The following is a 23591-nucleotide window of genomic DNA, read 5'->3' as shown; positions in this document are numbered from 1 at the left end:
TTAAAATCAAATCAGTTGATAAAATTCGATGGTTAAAAAACAACTTTAATAAATCAGTTATCAGCTATCAGTTATTTGCCAAACACTCCAATAAATAAAAGTATGAGAAAAAGAAATCATAAAACGAAGCACAACACCATGGGTCATTCAAAACAATGTGTGATCGAATGATAACAGAAGTTTTAAAAAAAAATGTCTGGAGTATTTTAGGTCAACAGACCCCGAAAAATTAAATAAATTGAGCTTCTTTAGAAAAAAAAATTTTCAAATAAATGTATTTGTGTCAGAGCCTAAGGTTGAGATTTATTTACCGTTAGTAACGCAAACAAGAGGAGATCATGTTAAAGTCAAAAAAAATTACCACAAATTTACTCGTTGTCACTAACAGCAAATAAAAGGATGTCAATAACATAACATTTGAAAAAACAAAAAAATAAATCACTTGTTGATTTGTTGTTGATAACATCGAACTAACTTTCAAAAATGAATGCAAAGTTGGATCGGATTGAGGAGGAGCGGATGCAAAGTGAATTATCGGTCGACAAATTTTGCGGGCCATCTCCATCAAATCACTTCAAACTCAGCAACCATGCAGAAGCGTTAGAAGCTATAACATCCTTTAGATACACACACTAAATCTTTTGATTTTTCAAAATAAATCTTATATTTACAGCAATGCAAGCTATCAAGAAATCCACCTGAAATGACCCAGAATAAAAAAACCACATCTTTTTGATCTAAATTTGGGGTCAAAAGATGCACCTAAGTTAACATAGCTAAAACACGTATATGCTCACATCGTCGGGTTTTCATTTGGAAGGTAGAAATCGAATCTGACATCGACAGAACCGGACGTATCACCAGTGTCTTTGTATTCAATATTCATTATTGATCCAGATTCATCATTGTCCTGGTATTCTGGTTTCACTCGCCTTACAGGAACAGTAACAGAACACACAGTTCCAAGACCTGTATCAGTTGATACACTGAGCTGCACATTCTCCCGAGAATCAATCTCCACGAAGTCTGATAAAGCACTCACAATGCTCTTCACAATCTTCCGTTTTGCCTCATCACTCACAGCACACCGATCAGCAAACAAGATCATCTTCAAGCGTTGCTTCGCAATCATAGCATTGGAGCTCCTTTTGGTAACTGAAGGGGGGAAAACAATTTTCCAAGCTAGGTTCAAGCGTTCGAAGAAGTTCAAATTAATGGCATTGAGTAAAAAGTTTTCAGCATCCTGACTGAAGGATTTAACGGATGATTTGTCATCTCCTGTGACTCCGAATGTTAGATTGGACTGGCAACGAAAACTCAAGCCATGAGATAGACTACTCGACTTTTTCGGTGTCATCTCAGAGATACTAAGCACTCCACTTGGGTAGCTAGAAACATCTATCTGCAATCAAGAATTGTAAGGTTAAGATTAAGTGGCTTGAGTAAGGTAATTCTCGATAACTAATCTGTTCAAAGTATGAATCAGATCTACATTTCATCATTTTATAATATAAGTATCATTTTAACCCTGGAAAACAGATCAGAGTGCAAATTATATATTGGATTGTGCCATTGCTTGTCGCTTGATATATATCATAGAGACATAGACCACTGTGTATCTTGCTAACCTTAAAATTGTAGTCAATACTCGGTCACTAGAGAATGGAAACTGATACAGAGCTCAGGCTCTTCGACTATAATTTTCCTATATATTGTATAGAGATGGGGTCTAACAGATCATGAACACGAACATACGGGTTTTTTTCCTAGTAAACTCAGTTAATCCACACTTGGACCCCTCTTCCTTACTGAAATGGATGAACTTGAAACAATCAAAACCTAGGCAAATAGAGAAGAGGAAATAAATGGACACAAAGAGGGGTAATGTATTCGTTCACCAAGCTAGCAGGAATTAAATTGGCTCATAAAGTCATGTGTTGTTTGTTACTAAGGGTCAATCAGAAAAAGCCTCTTTATTATCACTCACAAATTAAACTTGTGTAAATCTGACCCCTTAAACACCACCTAGATGGAAGTCAATTAATTGGATTAGGGTAACGGAATGTTGTTGCACCTAGCTAGCAGAATTAAAAAGTATTCTACATCAGCAAACTCTTGATCCAACAAAACAATTAAAGAAACATCAGTCCACAAAATGCTCAAACTAAAAAGGCAGATCTTGGGATGAGAAATAAGAGGTTCCCTAATTGCTATAACCAATTTATAAGTATTCATAATGTCATATAATCATAACTTATAAAATCATCAAAAGATTGTATACCAAACCTTGCAGTAAAAGAAAAAAATGACATCTCTCTTATTGAGTTCTTCTAAGCCTCATCCCTTTATGAGACTTCCCTCTGATTTTCCTTGTCTAGATGTGTACAAGTACAACTAATTCAATATGAGTTTAACATAAAAAATTAAGTCATTGCACTACCTATTAAGGTTTCTAATAAGTTATATTCAATAAATTCAATTGTATCTAATAAGTTTCTGAGAACAAGTCCATCTAAAATTTTACTTGAAAAACACTCATCATCATTACCCAATGTATCCCGCTAATAATAGCTATGATCAAGGTCTAAAGAGAGATGAAAGACTGCAGACCATACCCTTATCGAAAGAGCACTTGAAAAACACTATGGTCCTCAATTTCTCCATCCGAAGCTCTCATTAAAACTTCATGTTAGACGAAGAGCCAAATCACCTAGTGTTGGAGATGATTTTGATCACATCGTAACTCAAATCATGGCATACATCTTAGAGAGAAGTGATGATGGTGCAAGGGGGTTGAGTAGCCATGTGAAGGAGCATCAAAGAAGCTCAAATATGGGGTTGGAATTTGAAAAGGGCTTCCTTCAACAAGGCAGCTAGCAGAATAAGTCTATGTCAGGACCACTGGTTTGCAATCTTGCGATGCGTTTTGTGTTGTACTTTTGGAGATGCCTAATCAGTTTTAATGGACTATAAATAGGGTCATTAAATCAAATTAGGGTTAATTCTTTGGGGTGACAATACACACAAGTGAGAGAGTTATAGAATGTGAGGCTTGTTTATGTATTCATGAGAGACTCTATTATTGGAGGTTGCAAGATCTAGTGGTTGAGCTTGTAATGGTGAAAGATTTCATTAATGTATTGTTGAATAGTTAATGAAATATAATCATCTTTGAGTGGGAGACACCATTTATACTGTTGTGTGGCTTTGTTTATTGAAAGCTTTGATCTTTTTACTTGTGTGTATGTTGTGTTTTTCCACCTTTTTCTACACCTCTTATCACCAAGATCCTTTCCGTTCACTTCCCTTCAACTCTTGTTAATTGATACATCTCCTAAGTATTAGGCAAGCCAACTCCTACCCAACTCGATGCAGATTTCTAAACCCTACATTCTTAATTGGCAACTTCCAAAACCCCATTTTCAGACCCCCTTTAATTGGTACAAATATTAAATTTCATCCAAAAATTAGCTGAAACACCCAAAAAAAATTTCAATTACAGTATAAGAATCAAGGTTAATCACGCTTACAAAAGTAAGATCTATCCAAACCCGGAAAAACAACCAATTTTATCCCAGAAACAAATGCAATAAATACAAACTCACAAGCAAAAAATATGGAGAAAGGAAAAGGAAAATGAGGAGAAATAACCTTAGAAGAAGAAAAATGGAAGGAAGTCTTGAAAGGAAGATGATGAGTCCGATGATGATGAGGTGCTAATGTTGCAAAGAGTCCCAGATCCCCGGAAGTCGCCATTTTTTCTTTCGCTTTATGTTTCTCTCTTTGAGAATTTAACGGTGCATTCACTCTCTGAGCTCTCCTGTTGAACGCTAAGCTGGTACATTTGCTAAATAGTCCCTCCTATTCACCTTAAATGACCCATTTGATTTTTCACACTTATCGAGATAATATTTTAACTCTTAAAATCTGAAATTATTCTTAATTAAAAACTATAAAAAGTTTATATTAATAATCCTTGTAGTAAGACGAATCAAACAAAATCCGACATGATAAGTGAATAGTACTAAAATCCAAATAGAACATTTAGGCTGAATAGGAGGTACTAGTTAATAATCAATATATAGAGAATTTGGATGTTAAAACTCTAGGACGCCGTTTCATGGTCAAAGTTTGGAGTTGTTATTAAGTATATTAACCTCAACCCACAATGACTACATGAGTGACTCCATTTTAGGGGATTTTCTCAATATGTTAATATGTTTTACTGTATAGGACTCTGAAAAATTAAAAGTTTTGATATTAAGTTACTTAGTATATATTTAGTGTCTAAAAATACAAAATTGTTAGAAAAATATCATAATTTAAAACTGCATAGGACCTTCAAAAAAATTTTTAATTTTGTTCCGCCCTTGCTCCATCTATCCCTATTATATTGCTTTTTCTTATTTACGTTAATTTATACCTTCTCTTTTTAAAATACTCATACCCAATTGTGATAAGTTGTGTGGAAAAAATATCACTATAAGTAGCAAGTACTATGCATGGAGTAACCAGTTGTAGAATAAGTTGACAATACATAAGTGAATGAGAAAAATAATTCAAATTAATGAACTAAAAAAATAAATTTGTAGATAAAATAAAAAAATTAAGAATATTGTCAAAAAGAAAATTATGAGAAGTAGGCGGAACGAACTACAATCAAAATGTATGAAGTACTTACTCCGTTTTATTATACTTGTTATATTTGACTTATTACGCAATCTTATGTGTTATTTTGATCATTTATATATTGAACTATATACATCTAAAAATTATAAAAATTTAATATTATGAAAGTATGCAATTAGACGATTCAAACAAAATACCACTTGACTATATTTTTTTCACACATTAACCGCAATATATAAAATATGCTTAAAGGATGAATAGTCTCAGTAGAACGAATATTTCAAAACGGGGATAATATTTGAGATCTTAATTTGTTCATCTCGGCTATAAAATATTAAAATTAAGACTTGGATATTGACATATATTGTTATGACATAAGCACGTTATCTATTCACCCACATTTATCCTAAAAAGTCAAATGACGGTTTAATTAATCTTACGTTTAAAATAATATTACGTTTTAAATGGTTTAAACTACTTCATTCGTTATTTTAAGTTCTTTTACTTTGGGTTTTTCACACATATTATGAAAAAAAGAATCTTTGATTGTATTGGGTATTATTTTAATTAAAATAGTAGTGGGATAAAAACTTTCTAAAAATAGAAAGTATTCTAAAATAGAAGAATTTATAAAACTGCCCGTTATAGTAAGATGGAAGAACTTAAAAGAATGGAGAGAGTAGTTGTTAAATTTTTGGTTTTTACTTTATTTAATACACTGTTTTTATTTTTAGGAAAATTTCGCATGCTAACATCAAGTTTTCATGAAACGTTAGTGGTATCACTTTTGTAAGATTTTTCCACATGGTTGCATCTAGTTTATACACTATCTAACTGCCGTAGCATTTTCCGTTTAATTCATCATTTTGTAAGATTTTTCCACATGGTAGCATGCAGTTTTTGCTCTCAAATATTTAATTCACCATTTTAATGTTTAATTCACGGATTAATTTATCAACTCTCTTAAATGTTGTAACGATTACGTAGATATTTATTAGTGCTTGAAATGTATCTTTTGAACTTATGAAATGCACCTTTTGAGCTTATAAAATGCCCCTTTTGAATTATTTATTAGTGTTTGTAATGCACATTTTGAACTTTATAATGCCAATAATTTGAGCTACCATGTAGAAAAAATCTTACAAAATAATAAATTAAACAAAAATTAACAAGAATTTAACAGAAAATACCATGACAGTTAGATAGTGCATAAACTGGATACTACCATGTGGAAAAATCTTATAAAAGTGCTACCGCTGGCGTTTCATGAAAATTAGATGCTATCATGTGAAATTTCCCTTATTTTTAATATCTTTAATTGCAAAAATTAAAATAATAAAAAATTAATATAATGAATTGGAATGAATCAAACATTAAAACTTTTATATTATTTATTAAAAAAAGGAGAATGATATATGGCCTTTAGGGACCCTAAGTTAGGGTTGTACTTCTATATAAGAAAAAATCTAATAATTTTTTGATGTAATTTAATTTAATGTTGTATTTGCTTTAAAAATATAAAATATTTTATATATTTTAGTATTTTCTTTTTATTTTTCTTAAAAAGTTTAAATAATTACATAAAATATTAATTATTTAAAATTTTTATGTTAGATTCCCTAAGAAAATTAAAATAATTGATAATAGAAAGAATTTCTTAAATTTCATGTACAACCGGTTGTAATTATTACTATTATCTAAGAAAAGATTAATTTTTTACTAACCAATCCACCCTTAGAACGAAATTGAAGAAGTTGATGAACAAACCACCGTTATCAACGTCATAGTGAATGGGGAGATGGGCAGCATACCGTCTCCTCCGCCGTCTAACCTCCTTCTCGCCACCATCTTCCGTGCTTCCGTACACTTTTCAGTTGCCCTCTCTTTCCTTTTTGTCTTCAGATCCCACTACTCAATTTCATCGTTTCAAACCCTTCTCTTCTCCTTCCTCATCTTCTGCTGCTCTTTCACAAGATTTTGATTATGGTTTTCGTGATTTTTCCCACAATTATGTAGAGGATGATTATGAAACTGCTAAAATTACTGTTAAAGCTTATTTTCTTTCTACAAGGTTTGCCCTTTTCACCTTTTCTACTTATGATTTCACATTTTCTTAATCTGGGTTATTTATTTGTAGTTTTAGATATGTGTTTTCTGTGATTACCTATTGCAATCTTACTGGTGTTGTTCTTGTGGCTGATTTGTATGATTTAAGATCACATCGGAATTAATTTTTGAATGTCTAATGACCGTCAACTTACTGTAGTTTGTACTTTTGGGGATTGACTTCATCTTGTGCACCTTGTCTCATTGCTGTATTCTGTGTTTTTATTTTATTTTATTTTATTATCATTTGGCTTCTTAGAGTCGTGGTTTTGGCAGTATCAACTTGAGGAGCATGCAGGCAGAGAATGCTGGGAATGTTGTTCCTCCAACCTCTCGCACCTCAAATTATGTGACATTCAGATTTTGTAGTCTACCTTCCGATATGATTGTAAGACAGTTTCTAGGTTTCTTTTTTGCTCACTTTGAGCTGCCTCTTGTTTATAATAAATCCTTTTCTTTCATTTACGTTGCTATGTGATTGTTTTGACATCTTTGATGTGGGAGGCTTGTTCCATTGGATTTTAAAGATTTTTAGTCTTCATTATATCAATTGGTTTGGGTAATGAATTTGCGCGTGTTTTGTGGGCTACAGTTGGAATTTCATACGACACTATGATAGTAGAATTAACACTAGCTAAATGAGATGGGTAAATTGAATAGGAGATGTGAATTTTCAGACCTGCTCTGCTATATGGGATCGAATGTTGGCCTGTAAAGAAGATTTTTGAACATAAGATGAAAGTTACAGAAATGCGTATGCTAAGGTGGATGTGTGGGCACACATTGATGGGTTGAATTAGGAACCAAGAGTTTAGGGACAAACTAGGGGTAACCCCTATTTATGGAAAAATGCGCGAAAATAGATTGAGGTGGTTTGGACATCTACAGAGAAAGATCTTTGCCGCCCTTGTACGGAGGGTAGAAAGCATTATAGTAGAGGGTAAGAGAAGTCAAGGAAGACCCAGAAGAACTTAGGATGAGCAAATAAAAGTTGACTTAAATGAGTTAAACCTTTCTGATTCCTAACTAGGAATAGAGGTAGTTGGAGGCGCAATATTCATGTTTTTGACTGCTGATGTCCTCTTAGATTACCTTTTCGTATTCTTGCCATCTTGCTTTTCTCGTTCCTTTTATTATTAGTTTTTTGTTTTCTTTTGTAGTTGGTTCTACTTATATATTTTATTTATATGCATTTTACTTATCTTTTCCGTATAGCTACGTCTCCTTATCTTTCTCGAGTCGGACGACTCTTTTGACCGTGCTCTCCTTTATGGGTATGAGTTGTCGCCGTCCTTCCCTCCCAGACCCTGTCCATAGTTTTTCTAAGAGCGGGATACACTGGGTAGGATGATGATGATGTTTGCGGTGGGTACTACCCCTAAGTTCTATGTTCTAACATATTGTCTCTGTCATAAATTTATTGCTCTAGCATGGACTAGTATTGCCGAACTGCAAATATATATTCATAAAGCAATATAAATACACAAATGGAGCAACCTTAGTTATATTTTCCTAAAATATGCCACTAATCACCCAAAAAGGAGTATAAAAGTATGTGCTATAAGCACAAATAATTGGACTTATCATTCACCATTCCCTCCGGCCACTTTCTCTTCTTTAATTTGTCTTCTTCACCTTCCATTGCCTTGTTAGGGATGCATGAAAGGAAATCTACACTCCTTTAAATATGCTTAAGTTTAGGAACAAATTTACCACCTCAGTGATTTCTCAGGCAGATTTTACCCCTTAATTTTTACATCCTTAATTAGCAAGCGCTGATTGAGTCCACTGCATCCCGATGTCTGACCCTAAAAATGAAATACTTTCCTTATTCTTCGTTCTTTTTGTCATATATGCAACGAGCGTTAGTAAAAGACATACAATTAACTTCCTCTTGAAGATGAAAGACAAAGTAATATATATATATAAGGAAAAAATGTAAAAAATTACCTAATAAATTTTTTTTTTCAAAAAAGTACCTAATAAAATATTCTTTTCAAAACAGTACCTAATAAAAAAATTTTCTTTTCAAGAGAGTACCAACTAACGGCTGGGGTTAAGTTTTCTGTTATTTTTTTTACCCATCTTTAAAAAGAGTACCTAATAAAAATTTTCTTTTTAAAAGAGTACCTAATAAAAATTTTCTTTTCAAAAGAGTACCTAATAAAATTTTTCTTTTCAAAAGAGTACCTAATAAAATTTTTCTTTTCAAAATAGTACCTATTAAAATTTTTCTTTTCAAAAGAATACCTAATAAATTTTTTTTTTCAAAAGAATACCTAATAAAATTTTTCTTTTCAGAAGAGTACCTAATAATTTTTTTTAAAAGAGTACTAAAATTTTTCTTTTCAAAAGAGTACCAAGAACACAACATAATTATCCAATACAAACACAACATCATATATAACTCTTTGAACATCATCTATAAAAAAGTTCACACATCATCCAATATAAACCTAGAGGTTCATTACAAACACAAAATATGACAAATGTTTGAAACTTGACTACTTTGGTCTACTACATCATTAACATAGCTTGATTGTTGTTGACTGTCTTGTGTTGGTGTAGACTTGTCCGGCTTCTTCCTCCTTGCAACATGTTTAATTCTTCGTGACCATAATTGGTTGTGGTTGTGGTTTGAGTTGCTGTAGGGGTAATGATGTAGTTGGTGGAGTTATACTAGGATGCTTTTTTGATCTTCCTCCTTTAACTGGTGCTGCACTAGTGGATGCCTCATTTGATTCAAGTCTTCTTGTAATGGCCAAGCCCTCCACAGTTCCCACACTTGTTTTGCTTGAAGTCCCTTTCAACAAAATTCTTGTTCTTCTTCTTTCCATCTCTACCCTCATCAAACTCGGGCTTTCGCTTGTTTTTTGTGGGTCTTCCTGGCATATTTCTAAGAGGTGGAGGAAGAGGCTTATCCAATTGAGAAGTTGGCCAATGCCTGTGACCAGGTTTATCCTTCTTGCTTCATTATTTTCATCCAATTTCTCAAGTTCATCTTCGGATTCATTTTCTTCATCCTCATTGCGCACATAAACATCTCTTGCTTTTTCCTCCCTAAACTCAGTATCAAGTTCATCTTGTACATCTTTACTACACACAACAACATCTAAATCAAAATTCACATTTTTAGTGAATGAATCATCATCACACTCATCATCTTCATCAACTAACTCATAAGATGAATCATCACTATCATTTAAATCACTTCACTTACCTTGTACATCATTAATTGGAATTTGCTTTGAAGATGAAGAGGAAGGTGTTTTAGATGTAAGTGATGAAGAGGAGGGTACTTTAAATGAGGCAGATGCTTTTTTGGTGAGTTTTGAGGAAAGTTGGTCAACTTTGGATTTTCCCCCCATATTATCCCCTCCATGTACAATACACAAGTGGTACCATCCATCAATTTCAGGAGATTCTAAAAAGGAAGGGATATCTTTATCATCTTTAATTTCACTTCTCCCATCAAATAAAGTATACCCCTTTTTTTATACCAAATCCTTCTCACATCATCCAAACCACAATCATTCTTAATCAAATGTGCAATTTCAAAGTAACAAACTTCTTCTTTTAATGTCTTAATCCTAAAACCCTTCCAATCATACACAGTAGTATTATGTTTTGTCACAAAAAAACCTCCAAAGTAAATCCTAATCTTAATAGGTTGAGGTCACACAACCTAAAACAAAGTAATTGAAAAAAAAAACAAAATCCAATCACAAATCCAACAAAATTATCTCAAACCACAACCACAGCCAATTGTGGTCAACGAAGGATTAAACATGTTGTAAGGAGGAAGAAGCCGGACAAGTCTACACCAACACAAGGCAGTCAACAACAATCAAGCTATGTTAATGATGTAGTAGACCAAAGTAGTCAAGTTTCAAACATTTGTCATATTTTGTGTTTGTAATGAACCTCTAGGTTTATATTGGATGATGTGTGAACTTTTTTATAGATGATGTTCTAAGAGTTATATATGATGTTGTGTTTGTATTGGATAATTATGTTGTGTTCTTGGTACTCTTTTGAAAAGAAAAATTTTATTAGGTACTCTTTAAAAAAAAAAATTATTAAGTACTCTTTTGAAAAGAAAAATTTTATTAGGTATTCTTTTGAAAAAAAGTTTTTTTATTAGGTATTCTTTTGAAAAGAAAAATTTTAATAGGTACTATTTTGAAAAGAAAAATTTTATTAGGTACTCTTTTGAAAGAAAAATTTTATTAGGTACTTTTTTAAAAAGAAAAATTTTATTAGGTACTCTTTTGAAAAAAAAATTTTATTAGGTACTCTTTTTAAAGATGGGTAAAAAAGATAACGGAAAACTTAACCCCAGCCGTTAGTTGGTACTCTTTTGAAAAGAAAATTTTTTATTAGGTACTGTTTTGAAAAAAAAAATTTATTAGGTACTTTTTTGAAAAAAAAATTTTTGTTTGGTACTTTTTTACATTTTTTCCTATATATAAAGCACAATTTTTCCGGGTTTACAGAATGAACAAAGTGCCAAGATGCGGGATCGGGATTATAACACCCTCTATTCTGTCAATCTTGTTGCAAAACCTTTGTTATCCTTGTGGCTGTTTATATCCGGAAGTATAAAATGCAGCTTGCATCCAAGTCGTTAACAATTGGGAGAATTGGGCATTGAGGGTTTCTCATTCAGCCTAGGTTCACCAGTCAAATATACTGGATCTGAAATACTTTGTTTCATTGACATTAACTATAAGCGGCTCCCACCTAGTCCATGGTGAAAACGCTTTTCTTTTGTTGACCACAAACTCAAGTAGTGTGTATCATTGTATCCGGTAAATATCACTGTGCATTGTTATAATGGTAATTGGGACGCATAAGCAGTGATACAAGTTGCAAACTCCTTTATTGCAGATGAGCTTGAAGTTTTGTTATGAGTTTAGGCTAGACTCTGGGTATAGCTTAGTGCACTGTGTAGAAGTTTTGAGTTTCTTTCAATTGTAATTGAGCCTTTTGGTTTTGGATAAATTTGAAGGATTCATTTCCCTTTATTTATGTCTGGCCTTTTGTCCAGGGCATGGGAGTTGAAAACAGTGTTATCTGCAACCGCTATATGGTGGTATTCCAATATGGATCTGCTGTTCTCTTCAATGTCGAGGATCATGAAATTGATTTCTTCTTGAATATTGCTAGAAAACATGCTTCCGGATTGCTTCCAGAAATGAGGAAAGATGGTAATTTCTTTTTGAGAATTTCAATTTTGTACAGTTATCTTGAATGAAATATCACGTGTAGAATCTATGGCGCATCAAATTTAACTTTACTGCCACATTTTTTATTGTGTTTTTCTAGTGAATTTTCCCTCACGCGAGGTAGTTTGGGCGACTGAGTATCGGACTGTCTTGGTGAAGTAATAAATTTTTTGATATTTGGATTTTGAAGTTTGCATCCTTTATTGGGTCATGTGTTCAAGATGTGCAGAGATGGGTGGAGACTGGGACAGTTGGTTGTGTTGGTCAGAGAAAATCATTCAAACTGTAGAAGTGAAGCCTTAAAGTTGATAAAATTTAATTGGGTTGGGCTGATTATTTGGGATCCTAGTTCTACCAATAGAAAGAACCATCATATTATGTTGGTAATAATTTTGCAAAAAGATTTTGAAAGGGAGATAAGTATACAAGATCTGGAGTTTAGCATGCTTGGAATTATATTGTGTTGGTTAAGTATATATGTTAAAGAGTGTTGTGAGTGTTGCACAAAAGCTTTGGAATATCTTAATGTATGTTATATTGGAATTCTATTATTTTTTCTAGTTGTGTTTTAGGTAATAACAGTAGGAGATTATATGTATTTTAACAGATTTCTCGTTGGTGGATAAAGGATAAGGTTTGTTTTGTGATGTCAAACATAGAATTAATGTGATCATTAAAATTATAATGGGAAGCCAACATATACATTTGGTTTGATCTTCTTGCTGTAATCTCCATCCCAGATTTGTGCTAGTTAGTTTCAAGATTCATTTGAACCCCTAACACCATTTTGATCTCTGTAACTTTGTTGTGAAAACCAACATATTGATATTTACAGCAACACGGTGAAGTTAAATGATGGTTCACTTACTATAGGGTAATTGGCTATGATCATATGAATGACTGATTCTCACATGTAAGAGCAATACTATAATCTAAAGATGATTAAGTTTCTTAATCACATGGATTACGTTGTTCATATTTCCTATGTAGGTATAAGCAATACTATATTCTCACATGTAGCTACTCTTTTCTTTACCTCAAGTACTTGTGTTGGACCCTTGACACATGGACACCTCAACTTAGTTCAAACTCTTGGGAAGTTTTCATAGAACAGACAAGAGACTCAAGACAGACACTCATGCCTCATGGTATATGAATTTGAGTGACATACCTATGTAGTATAACCGTATCTTAAGCGTTCTTAAATCTATCGAATTGATGATATACACATCATAAGCGTGTAAGAAAACACTTGTTTTAGGCAGTGTCAAGTGATATTCATGGTCTTGGCCGATATCTAAAGATACAACAACGACGTCATTTCCATTATTGTGATTGGCAACCGCGACCTAAGCCACAATTTTGAACGTTGTCATAATTACAACTTATAAGTCAAAGGAATGATTAGTTGACAATCACAAGACCTATTGTCTATTGACTATCAATTGTGATTTTGTAGTTTCTCCGAATGGATAGAATAGCTTATAAGGAACCCGATGAATGTTTGCAACCTTTTTTGGGAATCACTAACAAAAAATGTTGAACTTTTCTCTTTTTAGCAAATCTATTACTCCATAATTTGTGCTTGTATTTTTCTGCCTATTATATTTGCTTTGGTTGCTTTGTCTTCAATTTTTATATGTTTTCTATATTTTGCAGACTACATTGTAAAGGAGAAACGTACACTAACTGAAGATATGCAGGGTGGAGCTGACTATATAATTCTTAAGCATCTTGACACTGATGGTATTCGCATCATTGGAAGTGTGCTTGGACAAAGCATTGCTTTAGACTATTTTGTGTCCCAGGTGATCCTCCTTTCTCTGCCATAGAGACTGCATATACTCTAGTTTCCTTGTTTTCTAACAGGGCTTTTAGACTGATGTGAAGACGAGGCTCTTTGATTTGATATCTAACCTAGAATCATGAAGAACTGAAAAAAGAAGCATATTTAATACTCCTTTCTTTTCCTTGCATGTTGCAGGTTGATGTTATGGTTGAAGAATTTGCGGACATAAATCGCGGAATGGAGAAAACTGGAACGTTTACAATGCGTAGGAAGAAGCTCTTTCAACTAGTTGGCAGAGCAAATTCAAATCTAGCCGATGTCATCCTTAAAGTTGGTCTTTTTGATAGGTATATTGTCATCTTAATATTCGATGGCAATGCATGATGCTGCTATGTTGTATCATTTTGATGGGTTGCTGCTGCCCGCAGTTGCAACACGCAGCTGTCAAATTTATAGATTTTCTTCACTGTTGCTTGTTAGCTTTAGCATGGGTGGGTCGTGGGAACAGTTCGTATTTTTAGTCAGTACTAGGTTTTTCATGCTTAGTGATTCCGAGACAACTTTGTGTTGGATGTTAGTAATATGCAACAAGGTTCAACCAGTTAAAACATCTTGCTGGTATTGACTTAATCTCTGTTGAAACTTGAAAGTCAAAATCTGCAAAGAACTTCTATAACAAATTGTACCCTAATTAATGTTTCTCTTCTATTATTTCTTTCTCGGCGAATTTCTCCTCTCCATACTATATTGAGGCATTTGTACTTTCTTACCCTTCCCTTATACTAATAAAGGGTGAAGGGTGATGGGATGTGGAATGATTATGGCATAACTATGTGATGAGGCTTGAACTATGAAGCATGGACTAAGATTCGAGTAAAATAGTGTTAGGATTTTACAAGTGTGCTTCTGTCCAAATAATTTAAGTTTGTTTCTGTTCTCTCATCACTCAGATCGGAAATCGCTTGGAGGGAAGCAAAATACGCACAAATAAATGAGTATCTTCGTGAAGAGTACGAAGTCACTCAGCGTTTCGGAAATCTTGATATCAAGCTGAAATTTGTTGAGGTATGAACCTTATTCTTGGTTTTTAAAAAATCAAATATATCACTATTATTACAAGAAATGTTGGTGGGGTGAAAGTAAAAATAAATACTTCCTTTGTTCCTTTGAGTTTGCACCTTAGAACTCAAAGCTTTCACATATTTGAAATTTAAGGTGCAAACTCAGAGGGATAGAGAGAGTGCTAAAGGGAAAAGATTGGCGATAAGCTACAAATAATTGTGTATAACTGTCAGCTTGAATTATAGTTAAATATTTTTGTATGTCTTTTTGGGATAATGCAGCACAACATCCATTTTCTGCAAGAAGTCCTGCAGAATAGGAGATCAGATCTTTTAGAGTGGTGCATCATCATCTTGTTGAGTATCGAGAACGTAATTTCAGTATATGAGATCATTCGGGACTCAGCTGCTGGTTCGGTATGATCTGCTAGCAGGAGGTGAAATCTTTTGCGGCACGAATTTTGCATTGTGCTAACTCGATTCTTTATTTTTTGTATCTAACCTTATCATATGAAATAGTACATTCAGTTACTAGTGCAATACTAGATAATATGAGTAAGTGTTCTATTGTGTACAAGTACCTTAGAATTTCAATCATAGAAATGTACTTCCTAATTTCTGTAAATCGAGAACTTTTTGTGTTATTATTTTCCATGAGCCGTTGGGCCATTGATGTCCACACTCGTATTTGTCATTTGCGTGTCAAGAATAAAAACCAAAAGAGCAACCATTAATGATTCATATCCAGATTTTCAGGTTCCCACCAGCTTATCAAATGGGTTTACATGATGTGTGCGAGAACAAAAATCAAGTACAGAAGTTCGGTTTCAGTGTGAATTTCTTCCTTAATGCATCTGAGATGTTAAAAGAACAGCTTAACCAGTTCTCGACAAAGGTTCCGACCCAATTGTTCGGTTTCACATAAATTATGAATTCACAAAAACTTTTTCTATTTTGTTAATTGAAAAATAAAAGAATTCTACATTGGAGTTGTTGTAAAATACATACCCTTTACTCTATATGCATCATAAATTATAACCCATCTCTTTATATCACAAAAATTAGACTATAATTAAACAAATTGACTTCCTACATGTAGTACTATAGACCTTTGTCTCTACTCCCTTCATATCCAATATTATGCCAAAAGCATGTTTACTCTTGCCCAACACCATATGTATAACTGAAGACTGGTGGCCTAATAAATCTCTTGATTTTCGAGCGACGTTTTACGTGTAAACCTTGGTGCTGCATCAATTTCTTGGCCTTAGAATAAGCGTTCTTCAAACATCCCCTGAATCGTGCTATGTCGATTCGAACATCTTGTTTTCTTAGGTAAATATTATGCAATGCAGTCCAATTTTTACTAGCAATCGAATTTGATTCGCGTATAAATACATGATCTTTTCCATATTTTTGTAGCAAACTACTCTCCTCTACCTCAATCTTGTACTCCATGCACTCCAATTTCATCCCCTTAGCTAAATTCCGAAAGTAAGTCTTAGCCAACCAGTCGCCACCAAGTGGCACAACTTGAATGAACGCTGCACCTGGCTGAAGGAAGAGGGAGTGCGTAAGGGCAGCTCCGTGAACTCCCATGATCGCGTGGCTACCATTGATCAGTCGATAAACATCACATAGATAAGTATAGGCTGATGGCTCGAAAACCACCACATCAAACCCTTCGTCTTGAGCTGCCTTTATAACACTATCTTGATTAAGTATAACTCGTCCAACATCCCCTGCTCGACTCACCAACACAAGCCTTGGCCGACCCTTGATCTTGGGCGGAGGCCATACCAAACATTTTCGATACCCTTCTTCTAGCAAAACTCGAAAATCGAGGAAGCTCTTTTGGTGTGGGATTAGAGAAGGGTTAATAGTCATGGGTCCATGAGATATTAGACCCACTACAACAGATGAAAAACAATGTGTAACTGTTTGATTGTCAAGGTTTATAATAGGATAGTTTGAAAATTGTGGAAGTATAGCCTCATATTTACCATACCACCATTCAGTATAGTCTGTTATGACTAGGGTAACTTCTTGATTTGGAAATAAGGTGTTCATAGTGATAAAAAGTGGCACAAAACCATCATTAAAATCATGGAAAAAATTGCCTGTGAAGCCACCAATGCTGAATACTAAAGCCGGTGTGTTGTGAAAAATTGTACAAGAAACGTTCGATAACTCTGTGGTTAGTCTAATCTCGCGGATGTTAGACATTGTTTTATTGTTGGTTTTTTGAGGGTAAGGGCGAAGTTTTTCTATTATAGGTGGGTCGGATATTGAGGTGGTGGTGGATGATCTAGTAAAGAATGTAGCTCGTTCTGGTTGCAATATGGTGGGATGTTTTAGATGGCACCAATCGTAAAGTCGATGGGATCGATCACAAAAAATTTTTGGTTGGACGAGGTTTGGATTGCTAGATAAATGTCGAGTGGGTGTTAAGGACATCTTTAAGCTCGGTTTAGTAGCATCTTCATGGTGGTCCGATAGCGAATAAATTGGTGATGGTACTAGGCTCCTCATTAGCTTTGTTGCCTTCCATGTTTTATGTTCTGAAAAAAGGAGAACAATAATCAATCTATAAAGAGCGATGTGCAAATAGATCTGTCAATTTTTAATTCAACTCAAAAACTCGATCAAAGCTACCCGACTAAGACACAATCAATATAACCCATTTACGTTAATATTTTTGAATCTCTATTTTCTTTAATTTATAGGTTTTCGTTAATATTTCCCATTAAAATATAAAAACACTATTTTTGGTCCACTATTATAAGAACTAAGTTTTAAATTTTAATAAATAAAATTACTTGATGATTTTTGGTCGACATCAATTTAAATAATAACACTCCATATAAATTATAAATGCCTAATATTAAATGTATATAGTGACATATATTTGCTAAATCCAGGAGTATATTATAAATAGAACTATAGAAGTAATGGTTTGATAAAAATATTTATAATGAAAATTTTGCTAAAAATGTGTTTTCCATTCTTGCATATGAATTTTCCACCCCTCTTTTACCATTCTACCCCAAGTATCATTTATATTTTTAATTAAAAAACTATTTACAAATTATCAATAATTAAAATGACATTATTGTCTAACATTAAAGAAAAAAATAGTTACGTTTCAAAAAAAAAAAAAAAACAAAAAAATAGTTATGAAATACTAATTAGTACTTCATCCGTTTGAGTTTATTGGTTACTTTAATAAAAAATGTAAAAACCTTTCTTTTATATTCATCAAAGTGTAAGAAACAAATTGAAACGGAAATTAAGAGTATTATTAATCAAGATTAGTGTCATTAATTAGTAAAATATGATATTTAAAAAAAAAAAAAAATACCTTGATGAATAGTATTAGAAGTTTTGATGATGAACATAAAACAAAATTGGAGTGCTAAGAAAAACATGATTCTGCTGCATAATGTCTCTGCCTTCAACTTCTTCATTTTTATTACTTATTATTACTCCCTCTTACTTCAATACTTGGCGGTGCCTCCTAATACTTCAATTTTCTCTTAAAATAACATAAATTAAACAAATAAAATATATGTAAAAAATATACTTTATATAAGAAAAAATTACCTGGGACTGCATTTGTAGAAAATATATATATAGCCAAGGAATACTAATAAGTATAGAAGAGAAAAATAATAAAGAAAAATTGGAAATAAATAATGCGTGAATTAGCCGGCAAGAAGAAAGAATGGAGGCATGATGATTGATGATGATGCATGGTTTATAAGACGAAGATTAGTGGAATCTGTAATGATTATAAATATAATTATAGAACTAATGTTTGATGGAGGGCTACCTACTTAATTATTTTTTTTTAATATTACATTGATAGACTGAGGGGAATAATAAAGTTTGATGAAAATTGAATTTAAGATTTTTTTGAAAAGTAGTGTATATTTGTTTTTTAATTAGGATAAAACCTGATTTTTTTATATTTTTGAGTCATATTTACTTGGAAATTAATGTCAGACTATACTAGAGCTGTTTAAAAGTTATCCGACTCAAAAACCCGAACCAAAATCGAAAGTACTCGAACTGACAGTACTCGAACCGAAATTGTACCCGAACCGGTTTCATATGTTTAGAGTTAATAATCAATGGTCAAGGTTTATTTAACTACTTTTAATCGAATTAGATATAATTTTAATTTCCGGTCAAACGAGTAAAAGTAACAAAGTAATAATAATTACTAATTGATTTGCATTTTAACTATTTTGCTTTAAGTAAAGGGAATCTTGTCATCAATTAAAAAATGACTGATATTGATTCGATCAATAGTAATTAATAATACGTAGCCGAATTATGTTAAAAAAAAAAACCCGAACCCGATCTGTACCCGACAAAAACGAACCAATTAGTAACCGATGACAACCTGAGACCGATTAACACTCGACACGAACTTCAACTGACACTGAACCGATGCTAACCCAATAGCTTGAATAACCGATCTCCAACCGAACTGTGACTAACCAACTCGACTCGAGTGTGACCCGTTATAACACACAGCCGAAAAATAACCGATCCGAAATACAACCGAATCGAATGACACCCGTCTGAAACCGACCCGATCACCCGAATGAAAACCTCTAGACTATACTATTTTGTTCCTTTAGATCATTGTCAAAATAGAAGAAAAATGTGAATGTTTGGTAATAAATGAAATAATAGATTGAATTGTTCACATGAGATTAAAAGAGAAATAAAATATATGAATAATATAAAAAGTCAAATTATTTTTAAAGACTGTCTCATCGGTGAGACTGTTTAATGTGGGCTAGACAAGACGGCCTCATAATGAGACCGTCAATTTAGGCCAACCCAATTCGCGCATGTAACAACCTGGGCATTTTTCAATTTTGATTTTAAAAGTATCAATTTTGACCTTAAATGTATTAATTTTCAAAATTGATACCTTTAAGGTCAAAATTGATAAATGATCAAAAAATTGACCCAAAGTGACAGTTTCATAATGAGACCGTCTCGTCCAAGTTTTTGTGTTTTATTATTTCTTTCTCTTAAAATGACGGCAGTTATCTTGTATGGGCTGCTTCACCTGCTTATATGAGACCATCTGTATGGGTCCGTCTCACGGTAAGAGGATCTCATACAAGACTTGCTGAATTAAAAAACTAGTCGATTTATTCCCACTACAAAAAAAACACGAGATGGCTACGGGTCCATTCCATAGCCATCACCCATATGGCGACGGGACAGAGACGGAATGGACCTGTAGCCATATTTCGCGTCGCCAAATCCAAATTCCGTATTCATCCGGTCATCATTTATTGCGTCAGATTTTGATTCCATCGCCATATCCTGACCTTCCTTTTATATTCTAATATTATTATTTATTATTAAAATTTTAATATTATTAATTAATTTGTATTTAGTATTTTAATATTAATTAATAAGAATTAAGAGTTTATAAATTAGATTTTAGGTTTTATTTTAATTAAAATAACAATAAATACATAAAAACATATAAAACTAAAATAAGAAATAAAATACATACGACAACAAAAAAATGTAACAAATATAATACAAAAGGTTTAAAATATTAAATTTACATATAAATTGTTTTTAAATAAAATTTACAACAATCTAAATCATCTAAGACTACTACCACTTCCACAACCCCATCGCATACAAGACCCATCCGAACTGCCTGGAGCACGTGTGTTATGAGATTCATAGGAACCACCAAATGCACCAGGACTTTCACCATGAAATTAAAAAACTGAAATTAACAAAAAAAAGTCATTATTTAACATATAATTAAAAAAAAACTAATAGTCAATTACCAACAGACAAATACCAAAAAAAAATTTGAAAATAAACATTTGGATAGAAAATTACAAAAAACTGAAATTTTAAAAAATCAAAAAAAAACCCATCAACAATTAACAAAAAAATCTACCAACAACAACATACAACAATGTAAACTAAAAGAAAAATCAACATATAAACAAAAAAATTAACAAAAACTATCATATAAACAGAAAAATTAACAAAAATCTACATATAAAAAGAAAGGCGACGGAATGAAGACGAAAAATGCCCCTAGCCAACTTTGTAGACATAATGGCTACGAGATGGAGACGGAAAATGCCCGTAACCAACCTTGGCGACAGGACTTTCCTGTCTCCATCCCGTAGCCAAGCTCGGCGACAGATTGTCTCAATATGAGTTTATTTTTGAAGTGTTCCAAATAAAAAAATATTACAAAATAAATGAGACAATCTAAAATAATACAGATTGAAAGTAACCAAGGAGTATATACATAACTTTATTTAGAGGGAAGATGTTGTGTTTGAGGTTGAGGCATGTTTGTGCTTGTAAAAATATACTTGCTTTATAAAATATTTCAATAAAAATAATTAAAATTTATAAAATAATTACATGCTAATCTATGTATATATTATCTTTTTAGCTTACTATATAAAAATTGGTAAATATGAATATTTCTTATTAAATATATATAAAAAAAGTACTACGAATATTGTTTTATAGGAGAATGATATATACATTGTGTTACTGCATTAATGAAATTTTTTATTGTTATTTTGGAGGTAAGTATTAATGAACTTTGATTAAATGCATGTTAGGCAAGTTTTAAGGACATTTTTATAAAATAAAAGTAGATGGTTTACGTTATTGAAAGATGTGATGATACTTAATACAAGTATTAACCATAGTGTTGGGATTAGATTCGCTTTGTTTGATCTCAAGGCACCAACTGCAGTCAAATGCGCCACCGTTTCAAAAATTCAATAATAATAATAATAATAATAATAATAATAATAATAATAATAAGTGTGAGGAGAATAACTACAAATTCATCCTTTAGCTTTTTTCATTTTTGGAGAGCTAGAGGAAGACGCACTTGACCTGGTGTTGCTTTGTTTTCTTTGGATAATCCTAGTAGGCCCATGTTTGGGACATACATTTTTCAAAAACTGACTTTTTGTATCCAAAAGGATATAGGTACTTAGCTTGTTGTTCGACTCCCTACTAATTTTTTGTAAAAGTCTCTTTCTATGATATGAAATACGATTAAAAAAAGTAAAATAATAATAATAATAATAAAGTGTCCTCAGAGTCAAGTTGATAAGTTCAGTTCTACAAATCGTATAAATAAAAAGGAATTTTGAGAATTAAATTTGAGTCGCACATTAAACTTAAACTTTTAGAAAAAAATAAAAATAATTCAATCAAATAAAAATTATAGATGCACATTTGCACATGTAGTAGTTAGTTAGACAGGTAAATGAGTTTTACGCAGGTGCCGCCACTTGTGCAAAACGTCAAATTAAAAAGATTGTGAAGTAATTTTTAATAAGCAAAGAGTTGTAATAATATGACTAGTGAGTCATATAAAAGAAATAGAAAATCTTAATTATTTACGGTGATTTGTAAATCATCATAAAAAATAAAAAATATATTAATAAAATAAAAAAAATATAAAAAAATAAATTATAATTTAATAAAAGTCATCCTATTAAATTTGTCTACATGAATGTGATTTATCAAGGTTACAAATAAGTGGTATTAACTTAGAGTTGCTCTAAGAGAAATGGGGGGCAGTTGAATTGGTAGTTGTGTTATTGACGACTGATGACCATACTTTTTGTTAAAATGAGATGAGAAGCATGTAATGATGATATGTATTTATGCAACACTCACTATCGTTATTCTTTTATGTCTTTTAATACTTACTTCGTTTTAAAATACTTTTAATATTTGCTTTTTTACATAGTTTAATACGTTAATTTAATTTTTAGTATCTTATTATTATGTAAAATAAAAGTTATAAAAATTTGATGTTAATATTTTTTAGCATTAAGACGAATCAAAAAAGATCTCACTTAATCATGTTTTAATTTATACATAAAAAATTAATTACAAATTAAGAATGATAAATAAATAGCACAATATTTGTAATGTTGCAAGTAATTTGAAACATATAAAGTACTTTATTACTTCCTCTATACCTTTTAATTTAGAGTCAGGATCTTTTCCATTACTTAAAATGCAGTAGATGGTCTATTACTCAATTAAATTGCTATAATTGCTTCATGGAGTTTTATTAGGAAGGATTTTGACATTTTATTTTATATATTAAAATAAGTGTCAAAGTCCTAGCATGAGTAATAGAGAAATATAATGGAGATGATCCTAATACCTTAATTTGCACCTAGTGCAAAATAAGTTAAATTTAATGGAAAGGAAAATTAAATTGAACAATTAGACAAAAACACGTAAAAAAAATAAAAAATGATTGATTAAGATTGAGAAAGTAGGAGTATAAGTTTGTGGATGAGATTAAAATGAGAATAGGACCATTGCCAAAATAAGGAGTAAAATCAGTGGGACAAATTAAAATGAAAAATGATACAAAATAAGAGGGACAAAGAGAGTATTTGTACAACCAACAATCCACTTGTCTCTTCTTCCTTACTCCCCGGAATCTGGAATCTGGATGTTTCTATATGTTTCATGACTTGTACAAGTACAATACATACATGTCTGCCTCTTATTCATGCTTTACACCACATTTATTCATTACTCACATGAACCTTGCTAATTGCTATGCCTTTTTGCGGAACAATTGCCCATTGGGGAACTCAACAACCATATATTTACTACCAAATCTAGCCCACTTTTTAAGGCTAAATTAGGGGCAAATGTATTTTTTTTCCTTTTCTGTTTGGGCTCCAACATGACCAGTTGGGTCAATTCAAA

At 32.2% G+C, this 23591-nt stretch overlaps 3 protein-coding genes across 5 annotated transcripts; 1 reads left to right on the top strand and 2 right to left on the bottom strand.

Annotated features, from left to right (window-relative positions):
- Positions 1-360: 360 nt before the first annotated feature.
- LOC130820682 (cell division topological specificity factor homolog, chloroplastic) lies at positions 361-3901 on the bottom strand. The gene is made up of 2 exons (XM_057686141.1): positions 3652-3901; positions 361-1402 (listed from the first exon to the last, which is right to left on the bottom strand). Exons 1-2 carry the CDS (start codon positions 3754-3756, stop codon positions 794-796), a joined length of 714 nt encoding a protein of 237 aa, XP_057542124.1. The 5' UTR covers positions 3757-3901; the 3' UTR covers positions 361-793.
- A 2403-nt stretch (positions 3902-6304) lies between these two features.
- LOC130820680 (protein RETARDED ROOT GROWTH, mitochondrial) lies at positions 6305-15710 on the top strand. The gene is made up of 7 exons (XM_057686140.1): positions 6305-6700; positions 7012-7123; positions 11786-11945; positions 13623-13771; positions 13948-14099; positions 14703-14817; positions 15096-15710. The coding sequence occupies exons 1-7, from the start codon at positions 6420-6422 to the stop codon at positions 15234-15236; spliced, it is 1110 nt and encodes a 369-aa protein (XP_057542123.1). The 5' UTR covers positions 6305-6419; the 3' UTR covers positions 15237-15710.
- A 29-nt stretch (positions 15711-15739) lies between these two features.
- On the bottom strand, positions 15740-18619 carry LOC130820679 (xylan glycosyltransferase MUCI21-like). 3 transcript variants are annotated; one of them, XM_057686138.1, is made up of 3 exons: positions 18417-18618; positions 18175-18330; positions 15740-17374 (listed from the first exon to the last, which is right to left on the bottom strand). In XM_057686138.1, exons 2-3 carry the CDS (start codon positions 18278-18280, stop codon positions 15969-15971), a joined length of 1512 nt encoding a protein of 503 aa, XP_057542121.1. In that variant the 5' UTR covers positions 18281-18330; positions 18417-18618; the 3' UTR covers positions 15740-15968. The 3 variants fall into 3 exon arrangements, with proteins under 3 accessions (XP_057542121.1, XP_057542122.1, XP_057542120.1); XM_057686139.1 differs by lacking the exon at positions 18175-18330 and having other exon boundaries at positions 18417-18619; XM_057686137.1 differs by having other exon boundaries at positions 18175-18618.
- Positions 18620-23591: the final 4972 nt, after the last annotated feature.

The sequence above is a fragment of the Amaranthus tricolor genome, chromosome 8, assembly GCF_026212465.1.
Source record: "Amaranthus tricolor cultivar Red isolate AtriRed21 chromosome 8, ASM2621246v1, whole genome shotgun sequence".
NCBI classification, from domain to species: domain Eukaryota; kingdom Viridiplantae; phylum Streptophyta; class Magnoliopsida; order Caryophyllales; family Amaranthaceae; genus Amaranthus; species Amaranthus tricolor.
This window is presented reverse-complemented; position numbering and strand designations above follow the sequence as displayed.

Excerpts from the sequence above, each read along its gene's own strand:
- LOC130820682 (XM_057686141.1), bottom strand. The coding sequence starts at position 3,756 with ATGGCGACTTCCGGGGATCTGGGACTCTTTGCAACATTAGCACCTCAT. Across the intron at positions 1,403-3,651 it reads TCCATTTTTCTTCTTCTAAG|ATAGATGTTTCTAGCTACCC; the intron begins GTTATTTCTCCT and ends TCTTGATTGCAG.
- LOC130820680 (XM_057686140.1), top strand. The coding sequence starts at position 6,420 with ATGGGGAGATGGGCAGCATACCGTCTCCTCCGCCGTCTAACCTCCTTC. Across the intron at positions 14,100-14,702 it reads AAAGTTGGTCTTTTTGATAG|ATCGGAAATCGCTTGGAGGG; the intron begins GTATATTGTCAT and ends CTCATCACTCAG. Across the intron at positions 14,818-15,095 it reads TCAAGCTGAAATTTGTTGAG|CACAACATCCATTTTCTGCA; the intron begins GTATGAACCTTA and ends GGGATAATGCAG.
- LOC130820679 (XM_057686137.1), bottom strand. The coding sequence starts at position 18,280 with ATGAAGAAGTTGAAGGCAGAGACATTATGCAGCAGAATCATGTTTTTC. Across the intron at positions 17,375-18,174 it reads TTCTAATACTATTCATCAAG|AACATAAAACATGGAAGGCA; the intron begins GTATTTTTTTTT and ends TCCTTTTTTCAG.